Raw genomic sequence first — 17,936 nt, 5'->3', positions numbered from 1 at the left:
CTCGTCTTAAGACTAAAGGTGTGTGGTGACCCCACAGCTCTGGAACTCTCTCCCGATAGCCCTGAGAACTCTGGGATCAGTTGAACTTTTTAAAAAGCATTTAAAGACACCTTTTTGGTCAAGGTTTTAATTAACAGTAGTAGTATTTCTGTATTTGGATTCTTAATTAGTTTTAATATGTTTTAACATGCCTTCTTTTATTGACATGTGTTTTTTTACTTGTTTTCTCTTATTGTAAAGCACTTTGTGACTCAATGTCTGGGAAAGGTGCTATATAAGTAAACCTTTACTTACTTACTTACTTGGTGTGATTTTTTTTTTTCCAGTTGCTTTTAACATTATTATTTTTTGTGCGTCTTAAAAAACAGCTTGCAAATACCTGTGTTTATTAAGAAGAATTCTAGTATTTATAACAGCATGGTTCTGAAGGGCTTCCATCAGTATTATGCATTGCTAAGTTGTAATTAAATTCATGTTGTGAGGATTTTTTATTTTCACCTTCTGGCATGGAAATGCGGAGAAGAAAATGTATTTGTTGTTTTATGCAAAATGACCCGTTTTAACCCATTAAACACACACAAACATGCATTAATTATAAAAAGGTATCCGCAAATCATTTTATTACTGAAATCTAATTAATATTGGTATACAGACTGAATCAAATTAATTAATCGTGGTCACTGTGGTCACATTTTTTTTTCAGACAACCAATGATTTGTTTTTGAAATTAGGCTGTTTGTGAAGTCTTGCATATTTCCTAGCTTACGTTATGTGATAAATGTAGAGCAAAATACAAAATATTTAGTTGAACTGCTAAAACATTTAATAATCAGGGGTCGCCACAGTGGAATGAACCGCCAACTTATCCAGCATATGTTTTAAACAGCAGATGCCCTTCCAGCTGCAACCCAGTACTGGGAAACACCCATACACTTTCATTCACACACATATATTGCAGCCATTTTAGTTTATTCAATTCACCTATAGTGCATGTCTTTGGACTGTGCAACCGGAGCACCCTTAGGAAACCCACACCAACATGGGAAGATCATTCAAACTCCACACAGAAATGCCAACTGACCCAGCTGGGACTCGAACCAGCGACCTTCTTGTTGTGAGGCCACCGTGTCACCCCTGCTAAAACACTCACCTGAAATATACTTCACATTCACGGTGAATGAATAATAATAACATTCAGTGACAGCCGATCCGTTCCAATGCATATCTGCAGTGCCTCATTTAAATGAACGTCTATTAATTTGATGAACACATCCTCTCGCGTCACATTGTTATTAGCGTGACATGATTAGCAGTGATACAGGAATGTTTAATGAAGGATGATGTTATTCTAACAAGTCAAATAATTTGGAATTAACCTATCATAACATTCATTTCCGTCCTGACACACTGGCTAATTTAGCTCATTTGCACGACATCCGTTGACTTAAGATATTCACTGTCATGGCTTAGCGGTTAGCATTTGTGCTCTGACATGTTCAATCATAGCACTAATGAGGGCAAAACTGGTTTGAGTCTGTTCTTATCACTGTTCCTGTCAGTAAAAATCGTTTAAAAGGCTAACATCTGCTTACTGTTTGTGTAGCATTGCTAGTCTTAAAATAGCATTGTTAGCATGTCTGCACTTCTGCATCTCTTGTTTAAAGACACTTAGCTTACTTTTCAGTCTTTTTAAGGTTTTAGATTTAGTTTGAGTTAAGTTGGGTACCAGCTAAACTAGCTATTTGGATTTTTCTTCGACAGGTTCACCGTTCAGAGATGAGATCACATTAGGTATTTTGCAGCTGCAGGAAAACAACAGATTAGAAATCCTCAAGCGTCGATGGTGGGAGGGGGGAAAGTGTCTTAAAGAAGAAGACCATCGAGCCAAAGGTGAGTGAAAAACTGCTATAATTGCACTCAATAGCACCTCACCATAACGTACTGTCCTGTTACTGTATATTCTGATGCTGACAGCACCTGACACTTTCATTTATGGGCTTGTCGATGTTTATAATTCAAAGTAAGTGTGTGTTTGTGTTTTATATACTTTATGTAGTATGTAATATTTTGTGTGTTTTTAATATTTATAAAAATTTTTAGATAATCATATGTTTTATTTATATTTATTATATATTTTTTATATTTTTATTTAATATTTAAAAATATTTTGTGGTTATGTGTGAGCAAGTATAGCTGTTTTTGCGGGGGAAAATATATATATTTTTTTCTATATGTGTAGTAGGTTTGTAATAGTTTTTTAATATTTTGTGTGTATTTAATATTTATTTAATTTTTTAAAATATTTTTATTTAATATTATTATTTTTTATATTTATTTTTGATATTTTTATTTAATATTTTGTGTGTTTTTAATATTTATTTAATTTTTTAAAATATTTTTATTTAATATTTTGTGTGTTTTTGTGAGCAGGTTTTTCCATTTTTGCAGGGGGGGTGGATATTTAATTTATTTTATCCTATATATGTGGTATGTTTGTATTTATTTTTTAATCATTTATTCATGCGTCTTTTTATTAATTGAACTTAATTTTTCGTTGTTTTAGAAGGGTATTAAAATGTGCGCATGTTTGTGTGAGCACGTTTTGGTATTTTTGCAGGGGGAATTGTTTTAGTTTTTTTTTCGATTTATTTTATCCTATATACATATGTAGTACGTTTGTATTTATTTTTTTTAATATTTGATTTGTTTTTAATATTTATTTAATATTTTAAATATTTAAATAAAAATGTATTTAATATTTTAAATATTTTTATTTAATAATTTAAATATTTAGTTTGAGCAAGTTTTGCTATTTTCGCATGAAAGAAAATGTTCTATTTTATCCTATATATGTAGTATGTTTGTATTTGTTTTTTTAATATTTTGTGTTTTTATTATTTATTTAATTGTTTTAATATTTTAATTTAATATATATACAGTTGAAGTCAGAATTATTAGCCCTCCAGAATTATTAGCCCCCTGTTTATTTTTTCCCCCAATTTCTGTTTAACGGAGAGCAGATTTTTTTCAACACATTTCTAATCATAATAGTTTTAATAACTCATCTCTAATAACTGATTTCTTTTCTCTTTGCCATGATGACAGTAAATAATATTTTACTAGATATTTTTCAAGACACTTCTGTACAGCTTAAAGTATATATGTATATGTATATATATATATGTGTGTGTGTGTGCGTGTGTGTGTGTGTGTGTGTGTGTGTGTGTGTGTGTGTAGCATGTTTGTATTTGTATTTTAATTTGTTAATTACTTTTTGTCTGTTTTAATATTTATTTAATATTTTTAATATTTGTATGCAATTTTTACAGGAAATATTTTTTTATCCTAATTTAGTAATAATTTATCCATGCGTTTATTTACTAGTTTAACTGAATTTTATTTTGCTTTAGAAGGGTATTAAAACTGTGTGTGTGTGTGTGTGTGCGTGTGCATGTGCGTGCATGCGTGCGTGCATGTATATGTGTGTTTTTTCGCAGGGAAAAAATATTCTATTTATTTTATCTTATATATGTAGTATGTTTGTATTTATTTTTAATCATTTAGTCATGTGATTATTTATTAATTTCATAAATTTAATACATTTTGTCACTTTAGTAGCTAATTCATACAAGTTCCGTCATACGAAAATGTTGAAAAAGCAGACATGGCACAAAACCCCACCCCTAAACCCAATCGTCATTGGGGGATGAGCAAATCGTATGGATGAGATTGTACAAATTAATAGGAAAAAGTTACGAATTGCCATGAAATAGCCTTGCTTATTCTTAATTTAAAGAGAGGTACAACTACTATATAGCATTCTTATGCATAGCACATTATATAGCACAGAAAATGTACAAATAAAGATCTTTTTATCTTGTTTTACGCTTGAACAGCTAAATGAATGTTTAAGCCCATTTAACTGATTATATTTTAATTACATTACAACATCGATGCTGTAAAAGGAACCATATAAAATTGGAAAAGTCCCTTTAACCATTCACCAGAGGTTATCGGTAGGGGAAGAAACCCTAGCTGCGAATAAATCCTATTCTTAATACATTAGGAGAATTAGGTGAGGGCTTTAACTATTTTAACTTTTGTCAAATACAACCAATTGACTTTTTTGTGTCCTGTAGCTCGTAATTATACTCACACATTTTGCCAGTTTACATTTCCACTAAATTACTGCTTGTGACTGTGACAAAAATACTTACACTAGTGCAAGTGATCTGGTTCGGCCCTGTTCAAAACACCGTCACACTAAAGCAGGTTGTAATATTGAAGAGATTTAGCATAACACGCCGATGTGTATTTGAGTCTTTCAAAGGTTCTATTTATTAAAGCATGTTTTTGCAGCATTAAGCGAGTGTTGCCAATGGCAGGCACATCTTTTGTTTTCTTTAAAGCAATGGGCAAGCAGAGGCTATAAAGTTAGAATCCACTCATGCTCAATAAGCCCAATTTATTTTTCTTCAGTGCTGAGCTGGCACACTCGCGAATCTTCTCATTATTACAAACAAAGCAAACACAGCGGTTTTACTGATGAATGAATCTGCGCTTTTAAACAAATCGAGTGAGTCTTGGATTTGGTCAACTGTTCATAAAAACAGTCACTTGATTTAATTAATGATTCAGTGACAAAGACAATCTTTGCATCCAAATATACCTACCTTCAATACAGTAAAGGTGCAGTAGAGTTGATTAAATGAGTTCAGTTGTTCTCTGATATCTACAAAGTAGATGTGGCTTAAGTTCAGAAATTGTCATGAAAAATAATAGGATCCCTCTGGAGTTCTGCAGGTATGCAAATCTCTTATTAGAATCACTGTGTGTCTGTGTGTATGTGTCATATGCTCATTAAGGACCCAAGAAATTACCCCTACACTCAAAAAAGACTTGTACTGCTTGTTAAAATTACTCAGTTAAAAAGAGTTGAATCAACACAATTATTTTTTTTTTCAGGCAACTTAATTGTTTAATGTTCAATCCACTTAAATTTGTAAAAACTATTAAGTTAATTTGTGGTGTGACAACAGATAGGATTTGTTTAGAACCCAGCATTTCTTTACAATGTAGAATGAATAGTTCAGTTCAGTTTTGACCATATTTGGAAGGGTCGTGAATATTAATGAGCTCTGCTGTGATGCTCTGTAACTCATCAGTACCTGCTTTTTTCTTTTTCTCACACATACATATGTTATCTTATTTACCATATTAGGTAGCCTACTATGTTGGGTGTACAATCTGACACAATGACAGTAACACTAATCATAAAAATAAAGCTTCTTTATTTTGGTCTCTTGTCAAGACAAGATCTAAAACGGTAGAGATTAAGCCAAAGGCCATAATCTTTTTATGCAGAAACTTTTTCTCTCTCAGATTTCACCCACCGGAGAATCTGACATCTACCTCAGGACATGCGTTAGGGCTTCCCCTTCTGTAATACACCTATAACTCGGAGTGAGGTTTTATAAACAAATTTCGGGAGGAGCACGCGCAGATGTTTCAGTATCAAATACGTCATTGACAATTATTCTATTATCAAATCAGTTCTTGACCAAACCCCTATATATACCAAAGCTGTCTTACCTGCAGCATCTTACGACTTTAGCATCCCTCCATCACCCCGTCACCTCACCTCTTAAGCATTACAATCCCGGGGGGAGCGTTCTGGGGCCGGGCTAGATACTTCGCTCGAATCCCAATTCCTCTCTGTTTCCTGATAAGAGGAATAACTCGAGTTTGGGTGTCTTTGGGCTCAGAGCCCTCTCCCCGGACAGTACGCCAAATACGCTTTATTCTGAAACTATTGCAAGTGTGAACTCGTGAATTGCCGTAAAACTCATCGCAGGGGATCGTTTTCTCTCGTTAACTGCAGGAAAAGTTCAATGAAATCATTGATCAATTTCATGATGAACATCATAATACCAGCCATACCTGTAAAGCACAAATAATGTCCTTCAATTCGGTCACGTCCAGTGCCCGTCATCCTTGAACCAATCTCCATCAATGTAAGCTGCTTGCTTTTCTGTCTATTTTCTGTCTTCTTTTCCATTGCTTACACTTTTTTTGCAGTCTGAAGCTCGTCAAATGCACAGTTTGCGCCAAAGGATGTGTAATCGCATCTTTGCATTGCCTTCACAAGAAAATCACTCAAGCTTCATCCGCGTCTGCTTACTGCACAAGCTGCAAAACAATCTCCTACCATGTAATGTAATGATTGTGAGGGCGCAGGTGAGACATCAATCTTCGAGAGACAATCAAATATATCACGTGCGCTGTGTATGCAACATCTATAAGCCATGTAAAACAATTAATTGCAGACAAATAAATATAATTTGATTATACGACTTGGATTTTGATGTTTTACGAGATTAATTACGTTTTTGTAATTACTTTGCTTTTAATTAAGAATTTTGCAGAATCTAAAAATTTTTTTTACTTTTTGTTGCTTTTGCGTTGCATTCAGCGATCGCGGAATCGCGAAATACTAGGGGGTCTGATTTATGTAAATACATATACAGCAATATAAATGCTGCTGTAAATGTAAATACAGTATTTTTCCTGTAAAAACAGCGCTCAAGCTGAAGCGCTCATTTTCAGTTTATCTCGACCCAAGAAATGGAGGAAAAACTAGTGGAAATTTGGCAGGAGCACCCGAGCTTGTTTGACGTGTCATGTGGGCAATATCACCACCTGCTCGAAAAAGAAAAGAAGTTGAGGAGAAATTGCTAATTCCCTTCAAATCCAGCAAATATGTACATTTTCCACCCCATTAAAGGCTTCTTTCTCATTATATAGTTAATAACAATAGAAATATACGTGTTTTTGATTATGAGACGTAGTTTGGACAAAGTTGTCGGCGATTCTTCCTATCGTAAAGTCGTGCAGTGTGATACCCCATATCGACGATCTATCTTCCAGTGTAAACAAAGCTGCGATGAAATGCTAGCCCAGATAGTCATGCAGTGTGAAAACATCTGTGCAGGGTCGACCCTTTACATTTGTGAGCCATAAGCAGAATGATTTTGGGGCCCTACCTTGCTCTTAATAGTGGAGTATTGCCATTGCAAACTGGCCCACAATGACTGTATTGCTTATTGAAAACAGTCAAAGAAACAGAAAAGTAAAGCCTGATTTCTTCTACCTAATAACTCTCTGACTGACTTGGACATTTTAAAACAGCACTGTTTTTGTCAACTTGCAGCTTCAAAAATGAAGAATTAAACTATCTTTAATAAAGGGACCAGTTATTCTTACTTTGCATCCTTCTAGAGTTTAAAACATATTTTATTAATTTGGCAAACAGATTGAAGATTCTGTAAAAGATTCTAGGTTGAGTTTTTTTTTCTGTTTTGTTTTAATAAATTCCAAAAGTAAAAACCACTGAAAAACAGTGAGCAATAATTAGCCAAAAGTGAAAATGCACTACTAGTAATAAAATATATATTCTGAACTCATTAAAGCCTCAAGAAAACAACAACAAAATAATTAACATTAATGCAAAGATTGAATCATAAATAATAAAAGCAATAAGCAAATAATATAAAGTAAATATGAAAAATACATAGAAAAAGGGAAGCAATAAATACTGGGTTAATGTTGATACCCAAACACAAGCTTTATTATTCCCATCAGTCTCCTTCCCTGTTCTTTACATTTGAGATGCAGGGTGCAGAACTATGATTAATTAAATTAGGACATCACTTTTAGAAACATGTCTTAGGAAAAAATATTACCATTGTGCAAAATATGTCAGTGAAAGACGCTTCAATATTGCATTTCAGTAAAATGCGCTTTAGACTAAAAAAACAGGTCTGTAAAACCAGGAAAAATCAAATATTTCATATAAGTAGATGACGTTTACTAATCTGTAGATGCCTATTTTCAATAAATAATGTCTTTATCATCATCATTAGCACTTAAAAACAATGTTATTAATGATATTTTGCTAGTCTCTTCTCGTCGTCATTTCCCCCCTCAGTTTTCTACGTCTGAAGAAGAACGTTAGTTTCGTTTAATTTTCGCGGTCCAATTTTTTAAATAAATCAGGTATATAATATTATTTACACCTCTTCTCAGTCATCCATATCTGTCATTTAGCTAGAAATAAGCCAGGGGGAGTTGATCGAGATCTACCTGAGCTCAAACTCCCCTCTCACCCTGCAAACGGGAGGGAGCCCAGGGCTCGAGGATCTCCTAAGCTCAGGGCTCTCTCCCGAGACAGCATGCCAAACAAGCTTTATTATCAATCATCAGCTAAGTGTGAACTCTTGAAAGTTAACCTAATTGTTTTTTAACAAATTTAAGTGGGTTGAACATAAAACAATTAAGTTGTCCCTTAAAAAAAAAACAAGAATTGTGTTGATTGGGCTCATTTTTAGTAAGAAGTTTGAACAAGCAGCTAAAAATCTATTTTTTCAGCGTTGAATGTCATAAAAAAGCATGAATATTTGCGTGCTGTGTATCTGTTTGCCAGCAGTAGCCTTATCTCTCCTACTTAAATATATCTTGCTCTTCAAACAAATCCATTTGAGCTCAATATAAGAAATGTGTTTGACTCAAAGCAGACAAACAGTGGCGGTGAGCATATTTGATTCCCTGTCGTTCACTATATTGTTATAATATCGCATATAGGAAGCACTACATCCGTCTGTTTGGGAATGACAGATGCTTCTCAGCTCTGCCAACACAGAGAGTGTTTATTTATGTGGTCTGGTGATATTTGCATTCTCTGTGTTGTAGACTCGCACTAGCCCAGGGGGAATGGAAGGAAAATATAGCTGTTTCAGTGCGCGCAGGCCTGTACACGCATGTGATTTCTCTGGTGTGGCTCACAAAAGCTTGTGTTTTTTTTTACCAGATAGTGACATTTACAGTCTCTCAGGGTTATTTACAGGTCGGAGAGAAAATGTCAGATAATATGAGCTCTGTATTTTGTGATTCAGCACTGCTGTTCTTGCGCAAGCACATGATTTGTGTTCCTTTGTGAGGAAATTAAAGGATAGTTCACCCAAAACCGAAATTCTGACTTTAATTGACTTAGCCTAAGGTCATCTGAGATAAAGGTGACTTTTTTATTATTCAATAAAACACGAAGGAACATTCTTAACACTCTGAGGCTGACATTTTCTGTTACTTATAACAAATTCTATTTAGAAAGCTGTAAATTCTCAGCATTTATTAGTTCATTAATTTTTTTTCGGCTTAGTCCCTTTATTAATCTGTGGTCGCCACAGCGGAATGAACCGCCAACTTATCCAGCATATGTTTTACACAGCGGAGGCCCTTCTAGCTGCAACCCATCACTGGGAAACGTCCATACACTCTCATTCACACACATACACTACAGACAATTTAGCTTACCCAATTCACCTGTACCGCATGTCTTTGGACTTGTGGGGGAAACCGGAGCACCCGGAGGAAATCCACGCGAACACGAGGAGAACATGCAAACACCACACAGAAACGCCAACTGACCCAGCCGAGGCTTGAAACGGCAACCTTCTTGCTGTGAGGCAAATGTGCTACCCACTGCGCCACCGTGGAGCCCTGCAGCATTTATAATAAGAACAAATCTGTTGTTCAGTATTTTGCATGGACTGATGAGGCATGAGCATTAATTGTATTTTTCCTGTGTATGTTTTATTACTCTTAAAGTGCTAGAAATTGACTTTCATTTTCATTGGTAAGTAAAATTGACCCAGATTTTAATCATGAGTTAAGATCGGTGTTATTTTGGAGGGATTAAGTAGCTATTTCTTTCATGAATGTTTTAATATTATAATCATTTTTTCATCATATTGAATCATATTGAATTTTTTATTTTTGGGGGGAAAAACTTTATTATTATTACTTTTATTATATATATATATATATATATATATATATATATATATATATAATTTTTTTTTTTAATTTTATTTTATTTTTTTTATTATATATATATTTTTTTTGTATATGTCTGTATAGTTCTAAATATGTAGAATTCGTTTTTTAGCAGTTCTATTTAAACAAAATACAAAATTAGATATTTTTTTGTTCAAGTAACTGCAATTAAAAATATATATTAAAATAATTAAGTAAAAATTTAAATATATATGAAAAAGTTATTCTATTTATTTTAGGTACCAAATGTTATTTTAGTTTCATGTTTTTATGATTTTAGATTTAGTAATGAGCTTTAATAATTTTGTCAAAATAAAGTGATAATGATCATAAAAATTTGAAAAAAGTTATTAAACATTGTTAAAATATTAACCCAGGCTTATTCTGAGAACGTAGTCCCGTGGATGTTTATAGAGACCGCGAAATACGTCCCGGGAGGTACGTATTTTTGCAGTTTTTGTTTTCGCGAAGGCCGATGTGTGCGCTTTTTCCGCGTCTCGAACGTCTCTCGCGAGCACATTTAGCACCTGCGCCGTTCTCGCATAAACCCGCCAGAGGCTGCTGTCGAACGACCTTTCGCCTGTCTGCCTGGTTGACAGAATGATTGACTGTGTGACCGGCCAATCGGCTGACCTCCTCCTTCCCTAAACCATCCAGAAAAAAAAAGCCCTCGTCTGATTTTTACCACGTTTTCAGATTTTGACCACATTCTCACCCTGTGATAAACTTGTTCGCTTTATTTTTTGGATTTTTTTTTTCCTTTCTTACCTGATTTCTGGAACCGTTCTTCCCCGGATATATATATAAGTATAATTAGGTAATAATAGCTGTACATAAAAATCTAACAAAAAATGTCCTGTTAATTTGGAATTACGAAATGTTCCCTTTATTTTATCCATCCAGTGGCACATGCCTTTACACAATTTGCTTGTTTCAGGTCAGATTTTAATAGTTTTTAATAGATTTTAATAGTTTTCCTATACTTGTGATGCTTATCCGTCCTAATATAATTCAGTAATAAACACATAGTAAATCTACAGATGTTATTTCACAAGCAGCATGCATGGATGGTTCTGCATTTTTCCTCATTTAGCTCATTGGAACAAATCAGTTCAGACATGCATTAAAAAAAATAAAGTCAGTTCAGACTGCATGCTTCCGCTGATGAAAACTCATAGGAATGCCGCCTACACCCACCTACATCTCCGAAAAGTACTTTAATAGGATCCCTCTGGAATCCTGCAGGTCTCTAATCAGATCCACAGTGTGTGTGTGACCTTGTATTCCTTACATTGTGGGGACCAAATGTCCCCACAAGTATAGCAATACCAGTAAATTCTGGCCTTGTGTGACATTCTTTGGTTCCAATGAGGAAAATGGTTCATTAATCACACAGAATTAAGTATTTTGAAAATCTAAAAATGCTTTTAAAGATTTTTTTTCCCGGTGAGGGTTGGGTTTAGGGGTCGGGGGATAGATTATATAGTTTGAAACGAATAAAAAAATCATTACGTCTATGGGAAGTCTCTATAAAGATTGCTGTACAAGTGTGTGCATGCGTGCGTGCTTGAATGACCTTGTATTCCTTGTGTCGTGGGGACCAAATGTCCCCACAAGTATAGCAATACCAATACATTTTAGCATTGTGGGGACTTTTTTTTGGTCCCCATGAGGAAAAAGGCTCATAAATCACACATAATAAAGTATTTCAGAGTACATTATGCTGTTTGTGTTTGTGTGTGTGTGCTTGAATGATTTTGTATTCCTTGTGTCGTGGGGACCAAATGTCCCCACAAGTATAGCAATACCAGTACCCTTTCTACATTTTGTGGGGACTTAGTTTGGTCCCCATGAGAAAAACAGCTCATAAATGACAGAATTAAGTATTTCGCAGTACATCATGCTGTTTCTGTGTGGGTGTGCTTCAATGACCTTGTATTCCTTGTGTTGTTGGGACCGAATGTCCCCACAAGTATCACAAGTTCAGAGTACATCATGGTGTGTGTGTGTGTGTGTGTGTGTGTGTGCGTGTGTGTGTGTGTGTGTGTGCGTGTGTGTGTGTGTGTGTATGTGCGTGTGTGTGTGCGTGCGTGTGTGCTTGAATGACCTTGTATTCCTTGCATTGTGGGGCCCAAATGTCCCCAAAAGTATAGCAATACCAGTAACTTTTTGCATTGTGGGAACTTTTTTTTTGATCCCCGTGAGGAAAACGGCTCTTAAATCACACAGAATGAAGTATTTTAGAGTATATCAAGCAGTTTGTGTGTGTGGGGGTGTTTGTGTACGTGTTTTTGTGACATTTCAGGACACAAATGTGTATAATGACATGCGTATGACACCGGTTTCACAAGAAGGTGGTGATTTATGAGGACATTGCTGGTGTCTCTTTAAATCAGAAAGTAAAACTGCACACAGTTTCCTATGAGGGTTGGGTTTAGGGATAGGGTTAGATCCCTAAAATACAGTTTGTAGAGTATAAAAACAGTGTAAACCTATGTAATGTCCCCACAATTCAAACCCTGTGTGTGTTTGTGTATGGACATTTCTGTGTGTTACTCACCATGTTTTTTTCTTCAGGTCTTGGTATGGATAATATCGGCGGGATATTCGTGGTGCTGATATGTGGGCTCATAATCGCTGTTTTTGTAGCCATTATGGAGTTTGTGTGGTCCACGCGCCGGTCGGCGGAGACAGATGAGGTACGCCCTCACCCCTGCCCCGTCCGAAACCACAGACATGCACGAGTAGGTCACCACGCCAACCAGTCACACCCTCTGTGTTTCTCATATAATCCAACTGTTCTATAGCTTTCATACAGTTTATTGTTGCTCATATTTTTGCAACGCAAATATTGAGTTTGGAACCAACAATAAGAGTTTCCTGGGAATTCGTCTGATAATGTGCTTAAAGCAACTTTGGGTAAAAGTATTCGCAATGGACAACATGCTTGGGGAATGAATGTATGCTATTGAAGGCTATTTTAGTTGATTTAATTAATTAGTGCATTTAATTAAATTGGAAATAGAACATATATTCAGGAATAAATTTGAAAACAATTATTAATATCATTTCATCATTATTTATTTAGTTTTTACTGTTTTGCAAGTTGTCTGAGCAGTACAGTACATCTTATCTCTTTATCTTTCAAAACCAAGCCTTACAAGGTAACAAAATATCATTTTAAAAAAGAATAGTGGACATTTAGGCCAAAGTGGGTGAAGATAATTTTTTTTTGTTATATTAGTTATCGACAAAGATAAAACAAAGTGCAAAGATTCACATTACAAACACACATTATTTATAAAAATAAAACCGTTCTTCTCTAATACAGTAGGTGTATTAAGCAGGAGCATTTTAGAAATACAATGTAAACATAAATGTTCTTATATTTTGTTCTTTCAGATCTGAAATTAAATAATTGATTTAACGACAACCTGTATAAATGAAATTTCTAGTTATATATGCAAATTATTATGTTCTGACTGATCTCACGAGGAAACGTAACTATTTTACGTTTTGTCAGTTTAGTGGCTAATTCGTACAAATACGTATGAGTTCAGTCGATTTATAGAGGAAGGCGTGGCACAAAACCCCACCCCTAAACCCAACTGTCATTGGGGGATGAGCAAACTATACAAAATTGTACGAATGAGATCGTACAATTTCATTCGAATTAGCGACTAAATCAAAAAGTTACGAATCGCCAAGAGATTGCATTGGACATCACTATTGGGTGACCACCCAACCCTCCCCCCTAAAAAAAAATGAATAAATATTAATAATTAATAATAATAAATTGTAATAAAAAAACATATTTCATATATGAATATATTTCTTCAAAATAAGATCATGGAAACATTTTAACCTGCCATGATCAAAACCCATCATATCACACTTCCCTAAATCTGATATATCTAAAAACACATTTTCAATGTAAAACCTTTTCTCCACATTCTTTAAAGGTTTCTCTTTCACACTCAGATGTTAAGAAAACCAAATAATTATATTATTGTGCATGTGTAAACTCTGATAAAAGCTCATTTAGAGACATCAGACTTTACCGCTCTATTTTTATTTTTTATTAGCAAGATATATTATTATTTACTGGCGCTTTTAGGACAAAGATATGTAAACTTCTATGTATGTTCTGAAAAGCAATCCGCGTCATGGTTTGAAACGGAACAGCAGTTTTAAGTACACTACTTGACAAAAGTCTTGTCGTTCATCGCAGTTGTAAGACCAACAAATAATAGCTTGACTTCTAGTTGATCATTTGGAAAAGTGGCAGAAGGTCGATTTTTCAGATGAATCATCTGTTGAACTGCATCCCAATCATCACAAATACTGCAGAAGACCTACTGGAACCCACATGGATCCAAGATTCTCATAGAAACCAGTCAAGTTTGGTGAAGGAAAAACCATGGTTTGGGGTTACATTCAGTATGGGGCGTGCGAGAGATCTGCAGAGTGGATGGCAACATCAACAGCCTGAGGTATCAAGACACTTGTGGTGCCCATTACATTACAAACCACAGGAGAGGGCAAATTCCTCAGCAGGATAGCGTTCCTTCTCATACTTCAGCCGCCACATCAAAGTTCCTGAAAGCAAAGAAGGTCAAGGTGCTCCAGGATTGGCCAGCCCAGTCACCAGACATTAATATTATTGAGCATGTCAGTAGTAAGATGAAGGAGGCATTGAAGATGAAGCCAAAGAATCTTGATGAACTTTGGGAGTCCTGCAAGAGCGCTTTCTTTGCCATTCCAGATGACTTTATTAATGTTATTGGAGTCATTGCAGAGATGTATAGATGCAGTCCTCCAAGCTCATGGGAGTCACTCACAATATTCATTCTTTTTCCACTGCACCATGACTTTCTATTCTATACTGTACATTATTTCTGTTCAGTGACAAGACTTTTGTCTAAGCAAAGTCAGACCTTACTGTCCTAATTAAATAATTAAAAATCAATGCTTGATCATATTTTATTTTGACAAATATGCGTAATCTAGAGGCCTTTGCCTTTCATATAAGCCACTTCTGACACCAAATGATCAACTAGAAGTCAAGTTATTGTTTGTACGTTGTCTCAGTTTGCATGCGAGCCAATAACCCATGCAGCGTTTATTAATAAATCAGTTTATTTCCCCATAGTGATGTCAAATGATTATATAATTAACTCTGAATACTCCATTTGATGTCGGGTGTTGTTAAATAAATGATTTAAAACTGAAGGAGAATGTGTCAATGGAAAGTAAACATATTAACTATCTTCTTAAGATGCAGAATATTGACTGTAGTTCTTCTGCTGCATGAGATGAGAACGTGTTTTTATAATTCTGTGGGTCAAAATAAAGCGTCTGAAGTTAACTTGTTTCTTCTGCCCAATGACATGTTGCATCGCAAGGTTAATATGCTTACATGCTGGGTGAAAATCTAGCAGTGACGATTGGTTTATGCTCAAGCTATTTGTGACCTTACTAATGGGTTAACACGTTTACATGACCATCTGCATTGTCATCTTATTAGGCATAACCGGGTTAAGACCGCACATATTAACAGACACATCCTTCACAAAAGACCTAAAGCAGAGAAAAGATCAGTTTTCATGTGTGTCTGGATTTGTGCAGACGGAACCTGTATATTTAGAAGAGAATGTTTGTGTTATGCAAAACTAGAGCGCATCACAGTCTTTATTTATGATTGAAGAGCTTGTTTTATTCATTATAATTGAGACAAATTGGGAAAATGCATGTACTTCATTCTGAGTTTGTTCAGAAAACTTTAATTTGCACATATTATTCAATGCAGGCTGTTTCTGGTGCTCAAAGGGTCATAGGTTTGGTTTCCTGGGAGCATGTCTGCTGATAAAAGATGAATCTCAAACTACATGTATTTTAGATGTATCTGCATTGCAATTCACTTTGGATACATTTTTATAGCTAAAACCAAGATATATGATACTAAAAATGCAATTCATACAGCTGAAATAGTTAAAGGAAGGCAATTCCATTGTGATTAACTCTATAATTATACACTCACCGGCCACTTTATTAGGTACATCTGTCTAATTAGCCAATCACATGGCAGCAACTCAATGCATTTAGGCATGTAGACATGGTCAAGTCGATCTGCTGCAGTTCATACCGAGCATCAGAATGGGGAAGAAAGGGGATTTAAGTGACTTTGAACGTGGCATGGCTGTTGGTGCCAGACAGGTTGGTTTGAGTATTTCAGAAACTGCTGATCTACTGGGTTTTTCATGCACAACCATCTCTAGGATCTGAACACACAACATTTCCAACCTACAGTAGCAGAAGACCACACTGGGGCCACTCTTGCCAGCTAAGAACAGGAAACAGGCTACAATTCACACAGGCTCACCAAAATTGGACAAGAGAAGCTTGGAGAAATGTTGCCTGGTCTGATGAGTCTCGATTTCTGCTGCGGCATACGGATTGTAGGGTCAGAATTTGGCTTAAACAACATGAAAGCATGGATCCATCTTGCCTTGTATCAATGGTTCAGGCTGGTGGGGGTGGTGGAATGGTGTGGGCATTTTCTTGGCACACTTTGGGCACATTAGTACCAATTGAGCATCGTGTCAATGCCACAGCCTACCTGAGTACTGTTTCTGACCATGTCCATTCCTTTATGACCACAGTGTACCCATCTGATGGCTACTTCCAACAGGATAACGTGCCATATCATAAAGCGCGAATCATCTCAGACTGCTTTCTTGAACATGACAATGAGTTCACTTTACTCAACTGGCCTCCGTGGTGACCAGATCTCAATGCAATAGAGCAACTTTGTGATGTAGATGCAGCCGACAAATCTGCAGCAACTGTGTGATGCTATCATGTCAATATGGACCAAAATCTCTGAGGAATATTTCCAGTATCTTGTTGAATCTATGCCACGAAGGATTAAGGCAGTTCTGTAAGTTCTGAAAGCAAAAGAGGGTCCAACCCGGTACCATTAAGGTGTACCTAATAAAGTGGCCGGTGAGTGTATATTGCTGGTTGTAAGTTTGAAACCTTTAAGATTTGTTGATGTTTTTTATAGTCACTACAGTAATGTAGTAAACTATAAAATAGAAATACTGTGAAATTATTTCATCTGTGATTAATTGATTCAAAGCTAAATTTCCAGAATCACTGCTAGTCTTCAGTTTCACGCCATTCTAGAAATATTATATTTTAAGTGACTCTTAAGTGGATAAGTCAGACCTTCAAATAATATTGTTAACAATGGGAGTCCCTGACATCAAAATAGTTGAAAACAACTACCTCAACTCACAATATGAAACGTAGAGCAAGTAATTCCCACTTCAGGTAAACAGGTGTATTGTTGGTTCACACGATAAACCATTTTAAAACCATCACAACAAAAAGACACCTGAAATTCCAACATCATAGTTGGTAGAAGGTGTCCAGATGTTCCTCTTGTTGGTAGCCAAAGAGCGGAACGGGACGACCAGGTTTTTTAAGCGATAATCCCACCCACTTTAAACCACTGGCATAACCACGGGTGTGCTGGTGTCACCCACAACTCCAAAATAGCCTACAAATGGACAATTTCATGAAAAAATAAAAAATAAATCCTTGTATGGTTATAATGTCAATAACTTTTTGCCTTTAAAATGATTGTAAAAGCAAAATATTACGTTGCGTTATCCATGCCAAAGACCATTCATTACAAAGAAAACACCAAGACTCTCTTTTCCAGCGATGCTAGTGCTTTAAACTATACTGAACAGCAATGAAAATGTAAAATGAGCTGTGCAAAACCGAACCAAATCAAACGAACCATACTGAACAATAGAAAAGATCCGGATAAGTCAGATCTTCAAATAATATTGTGAACAATAGGAGTCCCTGACATCAAAACAGTTGAAAACAACTACCTCAACTCACAATATGAAACGTAGTCCAAGTAATTTCCACTTCAGGTAAACAAGACCCATCATCACATCCCATCATTTTTCCTTTTCTCTTTGTACGTGTGCCTCTTGACTCTGTTCCCGCTCTCTTCCTTTCTTTCC

The 17,936-nt window shown here is 35.5% G+C and overlaps 1 protein-coding gene across 2 annotated transcripts in view; it reads left to right on the top strand.

Annotated features, from left to right (window-relative positions):
• Window positions 1-17,936, top strand: part of LOC130246452 (glutamate receptor ionotropic, kainate 5) — a 209,669-nt gene that overhangs the window by 189,389 nt on the left and 2,344 nt on the right. Inside the window, exons 20-21 of one of the 2 annotated variants that reach the window (XM_056479409.1) lie at window positions 1,762-1,890; window positions 12,469-12,590. In XM_056479409.1, the coding sequence (XP_056335384.1) occupies window positions 1,762-1,890; window positions 12,469-12,590 (251 nt within the window). Of the gene's footprint in view, window positions 1-1,761; window positions 1,891-12,468; window positions 12,636-17,936 lie in introns of both variants that reach the window. The other variant, XM_056479408.1, reaches the window with a different exon arrangement.

The sequence above is a fragment of the Danio aesculapii genome, chromosome 19 (genome assembly GCF_903798145.1).
Source record: "Danio aesculapii chromosome 19, fDanAes4.1, whole genome shotgun sequence".
NCBI lineage: Eukaryota > Metazoa > Chordata > Actinopteri > Cypriniformes > Danionidae > Danio > Danio aesculapii.
Note: the sequence above shows the minus strand (reverse complement) of the source record. Positions and strands in the feature narration are given on the sequence as shown.